General features: G+C 33.4%; 1 protein-coding gene across 1 annotated transcript in view; it reads right to left on the reverse strand.

Moving 5' to 3' along the window:
• Nucleotides 1–12,289, reverse strand: part of CDH10 (cadherin 10) — a 166,343-nt gene that overhangs the window by 14,855 nt on the left and 139,199 nt on the right. The window contains exons 7-9 of the mRNA XM_055144962.1: nt 11,501–11,754; nt 7,602–7,738; nt 2,645–2,766 (exon numbers count right to left, since the gene is read on the reverse strand). Coding sequence (XP_055000937.1) covers nt 2,645–2,766; nt 7,602–7,738; nt 11,501–11,754 — 513 coding nt within the window. The remainder of the gene's footprint in view (nt 1–2,644; nt 2,767–7,601; nt 7,739–11,500; nt 11,755–12,289) is intronic.

Below are 12,289 nucleotides of genomic sequence, written 5' to 3' on the forward strand. Positions count from 1 at the left end.
AAAATATACTTCATTGGCTAGAAGAATGTGCCATGAAAGTGAGAATATGAGTGGGAAGATGGGATAGAGTGAGACCACCCATTTCCTCTCCTCCTCTTTTCAAAGGTCCCTCACTCTCTGAGATAGAAAAGAAGAATTAAAAATCCAATAGTCTACTTCAGGCAGGAGAGAACCACTAATACTACCTAATTGTAAATTGCATCCTTTCAAAGGCACAACTTTTTTTTTTTTCCTACTCTCAAACCATGGAATCATCAAGAACAGGGGCAAAGAGGAAGAATGCCTATTAGTGTTATTTTTGTCTTCTCATTTTATCAACCATACCAAATGAAGGGAATTGTTTCCCATGTTGTTGTCCTAAGTGCTACTCTTAAGAACACTTAATTTGCAGGAGTATTCGGGATAAGAAAATACTCTATAAATAACTAAAGCACATTTCAAAGTCCTAACCAGTTCTTACTTTTGTTTGAGAATGGGAAACAGTTAATGCCTATATTCAAGACACATTCAAATGGCAGACTTTACTAAACAACTATGTGCCTAGTGTCCACTAGTATATCATAAATTCAGAATGCCACTATTGAGTACATAGCAATTCAAATAGCCATTTTTAAGCCAGACACCAAAGGATAGCTAATAACCCGACCTATTCACAAAGAATAGTATGGAGATTGCTCAAGCAGTCAGTTAGATGAAAATGTTAAAAAAGATTCTTCCTAACAAGTTTGTCAAGATAGAGCAACCACTTCCCAAAAGTAAAATCATATTTTATTTGGTTATTTGTCTTCAACATGTCAACTGTTCTTTAAGAGGTAATATTATAAAGTTATCAAATCTATATAGTTTTTTAGGGATAAAATGGTATAAGGAAAAATAAACAAATATAATCCATTATTTTGTATACTTACAATCTACTTGAAAATCAGCATTTGTATAACTCAAATGCTCTCTAACGATATCTCTTAGAGAGAGCAATGTATGCAGAAGTCACAAAGTGGGCAATTTATCTTTTAGAGAAAGATTTCAACTTATCTCATGCTGAGCTTGACAAGCACAGGACTATTTGGAATGGTATTTTCAGGCCGTGCACAATACCATTAAGAAGCAGGCTGGAAGCAGCTAGGTCATTTAAATATTCCAAATTAAACATTTCCATAACATTTTCAAACAAACACAAAAAAGAATCCGATTGCAGCAATTTACCATTTCAAACAATAGCCAGACTACAGAACTCTTGTTAGAAACTTCAGAAGGAAAAATTTGAGTTATTCTGCAATTTAATTTGCATGCAAATCTAACAATGGCATTGATGTTTTATAAAGAGCATCAAATGATGTCACAGTACAATGCAGTTTTTTTGCGATGACTCCTCTTTAATAAAACACACTTGATTCCCAATTATTATTTATAACATGCAGCTTCCTTCTGTGAAGATAGCACTCAAACCAATTAAGAGCATTTCTTTCAGCCATATACACTAGAGCTTTTCAAACAACAAAATGAGTCCACTGAGAAAAAGACTTAAAGGGTTATAAACAAAGCTGATGTAGGAAGAATGTTTTAAAGGATCAAAACTAAGTCATTAAGCACTTTATGTGTTTCTATAATGATAAAATGGAAATGTATAAGACTATAAGAGCATATTTGGAAATGGTACTTCAAAACCGTATTTGCATATATAGGAATATTCATTTAGTGTTTCACTGATCCCATGCATTTGTCCTGAGTGTTGCCTCATTGAGCAGCTGAGATTATTTCTCCTTTGGAAAAAAATTTCAAGTTATTTCTTTGGGTTCCTATATTTAGGGCAACAGTACCATTACTCTTTGTACTAGACTTTTGCATCACTGTAGCACTGTAGCACTGTCATCCCATTGTTCATCCATTTGCTCAAGGGGCACCAGTAATGTCTCCATTGTGAGACTTGTTACTGTTTTTGGCATATCCAATGCACCACTGGTAATTTGCATTGAAATCCAAAACCTGCAGTCCTATTATTTAAAATGTTTATTGGTTTGTTTTGCTTTGGGGCCATACATGGCAGTGCTCAAGGGCTACTTCTGGTTCAAAGCTCAGAGGTCTCTCTGGTGGTGGTGAGGAACCATGAAGTGCCAGAGATGTAACTAGGGATGGTGCACGCACCTTCTGTATGCAAAGCATGCATGCCAGCCCATTGAGATCTCTTCCTGCCCTAAAAACATCCAAGTCTAATACACAAGCCTTTTTTTTTAATATCACTTACACTGTTAGAATTATATATGTTTTTATTTTAATTAAAGGGTAAAATAAATTAACAGGCCATTAAAATTATCTTTTGCTTTTATTTATCAATAATGATTTATAATCTTGATAATGGCAGGGTTCCATGACTAAAACATCCAACACCACACACTCTATCAGTGTAAACTTCCCTGCATCCTGGCCCAGGGTTCACTCCCATTTTTTATCTCCCAGCTCCCTTCTTTCTGCTGCCTACGAGTGTCTGTTTTTTCTTTACCATGTTACATAATATACCACATAGGAGGGAGATCATTCTGTGTCTGTCCCTCTCCTTCTGACTAACTTCACTCGGCATGGTACTTTCCACATACATCTAAGTAGCAGCAAATTGCCTGATTTTGCCTTTTCTTTCAGCTGCACTTACCTGGCCTGGTCTGGCATTTTCACATACGAAAGTATCATAGAACACAGCAAATTGAGGGGCATTATCATTAACGTCCAAAATTCTCACATAAACAGCTACGCGAGTCATCTCTTTGGGATTGTCTAAAGCAGGGGAAGAAAAAAAATTTAGGAAGATACATTTTGCACACTAGATTTAATTTATACAAGCATCTTGTGTATATTAATGGCTATGTACAAATAAACAATGCATTCATTCTACCACATAATGAGCAAATGCAATAAAGAAAATTACTACCGAGCCTAATTAAGTAGTCATGAATCCACTCATCATTGGACTCAAGAGTACTCTTATTATTTTTGAAAATCTTTTTAAAAGCACAACACAGAGTAATTGCATTCATATCACATTTGTGTCCTTATAGTTCAAATACATAAAATCAAAAATGCAGTCTAAATCAATACTTATATATTACTACTTAGTTACTTATTCATTTTATACGTTATTATTTAATCTTTACTGATTTTTTGGAGGCAGAAATAGTTTGAAACAAATTAGGAACTTGTCCAAGATTCTAAGTGCTAAGTGTTGTATTAGAACGTATCCCTCTGACTACCTATTACCAAAATGTATTCAAATAGCTACTCTTTAATCTCCTTGTGGAAAATTGAATATTCAAATGTTAATTTTACAAACTTTGTAGAAATTTACAATGAAATATAAGTGGTCAAATATTTTGATATATTTTTTACTATTGATTTAATAATTAAGTGTGAAATCTTCATGTTAAAATTAATTCAAAATAACAAATGTATAGTGATTATGATTATACTGCTACAAACTTAAAATTGAGAGTATGAAGTTTACACACAAAAATATGCATTCAAAATTTCTGTTGCTTTATAAAATAAATTTAAAATACAAATGTCTGTTTAGCTTTGCTTTTAGTAACAACTAGTTATAATTGCGTTAGCTATGTCTTGGATTTTTCTAAGCACTTGTATTGATATCTGAGTGTACTGATACTTAAATTCAGGTAATATTCATCAGCTTCCATATAACAAAATCTGTCTTTGCATAGGATTCAAATTCTGTCTGAACATTGACAAAGTATAATTTTAAAAAATGTATAATAAGATAATTAGGTAAAAAAAGAAAACTAAAAAATACAGCTGAAATGCTGAGGGTCAGTGGCAACCTTATCAAATTGTCTCTAAAGACAAATATGTACACATAGGATGTGCCTATATGTAAAGATACAGCACTCCGAAGGTATTTTCTTTTTCATCAATGTGAATAGGTATTCTACATAGTTAAAATATGTTATTAAAACAATGCAATCAGGGTTTAAAAAATAATGTACAAAAATAATGCTTCTCTGATTTCCCATTGCTAGGCAATACAGACTTGTATTTACCTTTCCTTCATTTTTCAAATAGAATATTTAAAATGGGTTACCTCTTGAACACATCTTGCTACTATCCCTTCAGACTTCTTACGCATTCAGTTCTGAATTTATAATTGCTAATCATCATTCATCATTCACTTCTTAAACTCTAGGTGGTTAAAAGTTGAGATCCAGGAACCAAAATTGATGCTGAAAGTTGCATGACTCCTACCATTTATTCTTGCATTGTTGGCCCATTGACTATACCTCTATTAAAGAACTTTAATCTATGTAACATGAACCTAGCAGAACTTCCCATCTTGAGGAGTATACTTGGAGTTAAGTAGAGAGATAAAGAGATAAAATATTTTTTTCTTTTTTCCCTCCCTTTATATTGGACTGGAGCAGTAACAGCGAGTAAGGCGTTTCCTTGCACACAGCTAACTCAGGTTCAATTCCTCCGTCCCTCTCAGAGAGCCTGGCAAGCTACCGAGATTATCCCGCCTGCACAGCAGAGCCTGGCAAGCTTCCCGTGGCATATTCAATATGCCAAAAGCAGTAACAACAAGTCTCACCATGGAGACATTACTGGTACCTGCTAGAGCAAATCGATGAACAATCGGACGACAGTGCTAAAGTGCAGTGCCACCCAGAGATAGACTCTTTATGTACAAATGAGACCCCAGCCTCTTTCGAGTTACTTGTTGCTATAAAGAATGGGAACAATGATTCTTCCATATTCTCTAGAATTTGCTCTGTAGACATATTTCTAATTAGCAGATAAAGGCAAAATATGTTTTCAATATAAAATCTTGGCATAAAAATGACTTACTGGTAGTAATTGACTTTTTGACTCTGCTACAGGAAACCTTTGGGTTTCCTGTATATTTAGAAACCCGTATAGTTAGAATAAGAGGGCTTTCATATCGTTAAAAAAGATAAGCAAGAGGGGAACTTTTATATCTTAAAACAAAAATAAATAAAAGAAGCAAGGAGAGAACTTTGATATCTGACAAAAAGAAAATTCAGCCAACGCCTTCCCTCACACAATATGGAGATTCAAAGCTTTTTCCTCTTTACAAATAACTCAAGGCTCCTTTAAATCAATAGTTAAATCCACAAGGATAAACAGGCTTTGTAAAGCATCAGGCCTGGAGTCACCTATTCAAAAAACAGTGCTTAAACTAATCTTTTTACTGGCAGCTGTTGCAGCCTGTATATAAATAAAAATATAAAGCTTTCAAAAGCGCTATCATACTGAAGAGGAGTAAGCATATATTTCCCAGCTGAATCTCTCACAAAGTCATCCAGGAAAATTCTTCTATAGGAAATCTGTATCAGCAATAAAGGATCTTAAAATGTTTGTCCTGAGGTGAAACTATGTCTCAGTCTTAACAGTTTTTTTATTCCTCAGATCTCCCAGAAGAAACCTTAAGTCATTATCTAGAAATCTCAGGTTTTAGAAATATGTATTTTGGTTAGCTGCTTAAGGCAAGAATTTTCACTAATAAGAAATTGGCTATAGACAATGGAGTTCTGTCAGACTTTGATCTATCTTCAGAGTGTGCTACAGTGATTATGGCAACATTTTCATATAGTTTAGAGGAAGTCTAAACAATTTTGCCAGAAATGTAATCTATTTTCACTGACTGCGACCTTATCTTTAGATGATTTTTATTCACATGACATTTAAATTATTTTGAAAGAAGGAAAAGGAAAGGAAATCTATAGTATAACAAATTTACATTTCTTGCCACAATATCATTGTAGGATATGCTCTACTATTTGGGATGCAGGATTAAGTTGGTAAAGGGAGGACACAGAAATATGTTAAGTCCTACCTTTACACTTTGCTCTATACTACTGACTACTTTATGTATATACACTAAGACCAGTGTTTATAATCTAGTAAAAGCAATTTCCTATATGCTGTTTCTCTCTCTCCATCACTCCACTGAATTCTCAGAAACAGCATAATGGGCCCTGGCTGTGTAGGCTGACAGGTAGGCGTTTCCGGTAGTTACTCTGCAGATTGATTTTACTTGAGGACAAAAAATTAGGCTTAGTTCTGAAAAAGAATGTAATTGGTTTAGCTTTTAACAGAATGGTAATTACTTCAACTAGCTTTAAAAGTTAAATTTCTCAAAGTGTCTGACATGGAAAGTGCAATTCCTAGCTCATCAGGCTGAAAGAAGGATCTTGAATCAAGTGCAAACATCCATGATTCTGGAAAAAAGCAAGTGATCCTGCTGGGAATATCCAACTATGGGGATACAGAATATCTCCATGGAGATACAGAATATCTACGGACACAAAATGTCTCCTTAAAAGAAATACTCACAAACCTTGTATGTCAGCCTTACAAGGCTAAGCGATATACACAATTCAAAAAAGAAAAACTGTATTCTTTGGTTGATGGAATTAATCTATCTTTCAGTCAGATCATAGGAGGGAACTAACATTGTATTTTATCTTCCAGTTTTAATTGATGGTTGAGGATCTGTCTAGCCGAATTCTCCTTCCGAGATTCCTGCTGATTCTGTCCAGAAGTTCTTTCAAATCTGGGAAGGGTTTCTACAAATCATGTGATCTTGCCACATGTTTGTGATTGGTGTTTACAATAGTAAATATCAAATCGAGAATTTCATAGGCTTATTGGTTGACAATAGCTAATTTATGTCCCCCAATTAATGTGATTAATGTTCCTTTTAAAAATAGTTCAGGAATTGCTCTAATCCATTTACATAACAGTAGAGGAATTGCAAACTCAAAACAGTTCTGCATGTGTGAACAGCCCTAGACTCACTTGTATACTGAGCAGGGCTTCAGGAGTGAGATGCAGCATGCAGGGTTCTGTTTCTGTCCTTTATCTTTTAAATGACTTATGAACAAGAGATTTTCACTTTACAATGGACTGTTCAAATTTGCTAGCCAAGCCTGTGTGGGAACTGCAATTTGTTAATTCAGAGACAGAAGCAGCTTTGAATTCTAGCTCTTCTTTCCACTTGTATGAAATTTTGCAAAGCAGGTATGAATTAGGAATGGAGTTAGACACAAAATGACTACGTCAAATCCCCGTTTTATTGCTCCTTGCATTATGACTTTTAGACAAGTGAAAAGAAACTCTAGACCTTCCTTCTTTTTCCATGAAAGGAAGTTATGAAACATATTTGTAGAAAAAATGAAATCTTACATTATTAGCAGAAACACACCGCTCAATGCTAGCTATTATTAAATTTTGTTTTATATCTATTAAAAGGAAGCAATAAATCTACCTAGATATTTCTTGAAATCAAATAATAAAATACCTAGCTTTGAGTAGAGTCTAATTCATAATGTGCATGTTACATTGAGTATATATGCTAAATGATCCTGAATCTTTACTAATTCTTGATTACCTTTATTATTTAATAGTATATTTAGACTTATGGATGCATTAAAACATCCCAACTATGTGTAGAAACTATTAAAATAATTAAGATAGTTAGAAGCCTTTTAAAATTAAAAATTATAATTCATACATGAGATGAGAATTAGTTATTTCCATATAAAACCTACAAAAATGCTAAATGTATCATAAATTCTTCTTACTGATTTCAGCAGCTATAACAGTAAGATTGTGCCATTGAGATAATTCACGGTCAAGTGGTTTTGACGTGTAAAGAGATCCATTTCCAGAATGTATATTAAAGATCCGATCCAGATCAGTATGGCGATCTAAGGAAAACCTGAACATAGAGGGCAGGAACATATGGCAGTATTACTGGTTTGCAGAAGAAAATGATGAAATCCAAACACACAGACACATCACTAATTTCAGAATAATAGATAGTACTGATCTTAAATGCAGTTTTATTGGTTCTCTCTCTTTCACTCTCTTTCTCTTTCTCTCTCTCTCTCACACACGCAGGTCAAAATGAACTGTCATTTTGTACTGCATTCAAGCACTAGTCTTCTGAATGTATAGTACTAAATCTATTACCATTCAACTGAACTAGATTTATTTTTCCATAAATAGGTTTCAATGCCAGTGGTTTCATAACCAACTGATTGTATCTGGTAAGTGATGATTCTACAGAGGAATTTTTACAAATCCCCAATGCCAAAGATCATTCCCCAAAGAAACATCTTTTATATTAGTGAGAAAATCAAAGATAATGTTAGTGTCATAGTATGATTTTGTGGAATCTGTCTCTTAGTTGCATATAACTTTAGTAAATGCATTTGTTTAAGCTATATATCTTTTAAAAATAAAAATATAGAAAATGAGTTTTTATGCTTGTGCATGCATGTGTATCAAATAAAGTCATGGTTTATGTCTACAAAACAATGTTGCAAATAGTTTAAAGGTAACATGTCTAAAATGATTCTCAAGCCAAATATCTTGCTAACAAATAGGTTTTTATAGTTGACATAAATCCTATTATTGCGGGCATTTTCAGCCAAGGTTTAAAATTGATATACCCTTCACTAGTTCCTTCTACTTCATAATCCGAGTCTTTTACCTGTGTTTATGATTCTTGAGATTTAAAGCAAAATTTCCAAGTTATATATAAAGCTTCAAATTAAGAAATAAAATAAGTACAACAAGGGATACTACTTAGTCAATACTATTATTTATATCAAAGAAAATATAAAATATATTTTTATCATTTTATAGTAAAAGAAATAATTTAAAAATGTACCGTAAAACATATTTTTAGTGTCCCAACTAACAAAAAGTCAACTGAAATTTATGATCTTTGGGTCTTGTTTCAAATAAATTGCACTGTTGCAACAGTTTAATATGTCCACACAGCTAATCTGATATTACATTATAGGATTGTTTATGTTAGTTTATTTTTATTTTACGTTATTTCCATTATTTCTATATGGACCAGAGTGAAAGAACTGCAGGTAGGATTCTGGCCTTGACATGGCCTGCCTATGGTAGATTCTTGGAATTCCAAATGGTCACCCAAAACCTTTCAGAAATGATTTCTAAGCACAGAGCTATATAACCTGAGCACTGAATGTGACCCCAGTAAAGAAAAAAAATTTTATATAGAACTCTATAACATTAATTAATTCTATATAGAACAGAGCAGTAATATGCAACTCTACTTATTATATTCTGCCTTTACTATTTAGACAATATGAGTTTAATTTTATATCACAATTGCATCACTTACTATTCACATAAAGTAGAATGCCATATCATTAAAATTGTAATAATTCACATGTCTTATTTGTTGACAAAAATGTTTAATTAATGAAAGATTTATTGTAAATATTACCTCCTCTTTTCATTACTGACTAAAGTAAAAATTAGTTGTCTCTTTTTATCCTTAAGTCTTCTGTAGCATTCATCTTTGTTATTCACCATTTTTTATTAGAAATGTATTTCATCTCACATCACAGAAAGGAAATCAAATATGAAAACAAAAGCATTGCATTTAAAGTCCAACAGGTACTCATTAATATTATTTCTCATATACAAAATTTTCTAACAGGGAATCTATTAAAATTTAATACTAATGTAGTATTTCAGAGTATTTGTTAAATATAAAAGAAGAGTGATAATATTCTTTTTCATTTAGGCAATTGATAATGCTACTTATTTCTACAGAAAAATGATAAGAAGCTGCGCTAATAGCCACCATGCAGCATTCATCTTTGTCAAGCCCGTTATCTATTTTTCCTTAATTATGTCTTCAAGAATAGTTTAAAGAAATAATGACAAAATTTAGAGCACTACATGAAATTACCAGAAGTCACAGAAAAATACAGATTCTTTCTCAAACATGTTATAATATTGCCTCTCAATCTCTGCTGGTAAACTATGTGCAGTAACTTGCAGTTTTGTCTAAAAACTCATTACCAGATATACATTTTAGATTAAATCCTTTGGTTATAACATTAATCATTAAAATATATGACATGACATATATAATTTAGGGCTTGGTCGATGTAATCCATCCTATGAATATATTACATTATTGAAGGTATAGCTATCCCTTGATAACGTATGCACAAATGAGCTTAAACATACATGTACAGCAATCATTATATGCTAATTCATCTATAAAGTATATCAAGAATCGTATCCAAGAATATTCATTTGCATCTTCTAAGTCACATTAGCATAGACATGCTTTTTTTTGCCTAGACAATCATTAAGTTATATATTAATCATTCACTGTGAGAATTAATCTTTTTTATAATAATACACAGATGAAATGTTTCTTCTTTGACAGAACACCTGCACATTAATGAAGTATTTTGCTTTTTTGTTAGAAAAATCAGAAGCATATTTTCACATATAATAACCATCAGTCTATCAGACAGTAAAATAGCTTATCATTGTGTGGAGAAATATATTGCTACATATTTCCTTTGAACTCTTAAGAAAATAATTCAGTCATATAAAAATTCACTTTAATATCTGGGGCAAAATAAAACTGAATGTTAAAGTCAGTAAAACATGGCTCCCAAGACATTTTTCCTAAGTGTTTAATGGGGAGGATTGTTTATGTTGTTTATTAATAAACTTCCAGGAATGGGCAGTGAAGTGGCTTAACGGTAAATATTTATCTTCTACGAATTATTCTCGGATTTTGTCTTGGGCAGTGTTAAGATAATATATATATACACATATATTTTAAATAGCTGTAAGTTTCAAAGGGAAATGTACCAAAAAAATGAAGTTATTTCAGTGAAAATAAACGGCTTGAGGAAGAGGCATTTATTGGGAAGAGTTATAAAAACTACAGCATGTGGTTGAAGAGGTAGCTCAATGGCTGAGCAAGTGCTTATCACGCTGGAGATTCAGATCTGACCCCTGGCACTGCAAAGGCCCATGATAGTTGCTGGGTGTGGTGCCAACTCCCTCTCCCAAAAAAGAAAAATAAATCATAACATAATGGTCTGAAGCATTGTTGCAATATTCCTTTCGTTGATAAGAGTTATCTGAACTCACTATTACTTACAATCCTGAAAGCACAAAGTGATTTGGCTCTATTGTAAACACTGCTATCGCACCCTTTATTTTAACCAGGGTGTGACCACCAAATTTCTGAAAGAACCAAGGACCCAAGTCACAGCAATCTCTGAAATTGGTAATCTTTACTCGGCTTGCCTCAAAACACTGAGAGGGTTTAAGTAGCTTCCAGGAGTGGGCCGGCAATGGCTTAATATCACAAATGTGTATACAATTTCTGGAGAACTACTCTTGTATATATAATTGCATTCAATCACTTGAGTGGAAATACTTGTTTTGATTTTGGGTCACAACTGGCTGTGATCAACTCGGACTCCAGGTCATTTGCTCTGGGATCACATCTAGCGAAGCTCAGGAGACCACATGGGGTACTGGGAATTCAAGTGCGTTGGCCACGTGCAAGGGGAACACCCTATCTGTGTACTATCTCTCCATCCCGTAAAGTGCGACTTCTTGAGATCTATCTTATTTCAAATTCCTTTTTTTTAATCTCACAAGTAGGTGTGATTACCTAATAGGGCTCGAGGTAGAATCTGGGTCCCTTGCCATGACGGTTCCAATGATAGTGCCTACTTCAATATCTTCATGAACCTCAAACAGATAGGAAGACCTGCTGAAAACAGGCGCTTCATCCACATCTTCTATGGAGATTTTCACAATGGTGGTGTCTTTAAATGGCCCGAGGTAATAGAATCGTGGGTCTATGTGGGTGTTCTCCGCTTCAACCTTCAGAGTGTAAAGCCGCCGGCTCTCATAGTCAAGTGGCTGCATAAAGAACCATCAGATTAGCGTGAGAGTAATTGTATTCCATCTCAGTTACAGTCTGACATTTGCGAACTTTGGGCCCAGCCAGGAGTGATCGCTGAACGCAGCAGAATCAAGAGTAAGTCCTACTATAACTGGAAATGGTCCCCAAACAAATAAACATACAAGACTTAATTATGTCAAGATGCTAATTGATGAAATATTTGGAGTAATAAAAATAATTATCATAATTTATTTTTAAAAATTTTATATATTCAATATAAATTCATAAATTAGAAAAGTTGTGTTTTACATTTGGGAAAAATATGGGTGTGTATTAAAACCTATCTCAGAAGGTGATAACTTTTTGACAATTAGTGGATTGTGTGTATTTGTATATACATATATACATACATCTATATGGCTGGATATATGTGTTGAGGTGCTGGCTTCTATAAACATTTTCTAAGACAAAATTCAACTATATATTTAATGTGTTGTAATGTTTCCATTCAGAGTAATAGATTCATGTTACTACATGACACTTATAAAATTT

The sequence above is a fragment of the Sorex araneus genome, chromosome 1 (assembly GCF_027595985.1).
Source record: "Sorex araneus isolate mSorAra2 chromosome 1, mSorAra2.pri, whole genome shotgun sequence".
Lineage (NCBI taxonomy): Eukaryota > Metazoa > Chordata > Mammalia > Eulipotyphla > Soricidae > Sorex > Sorex araneus.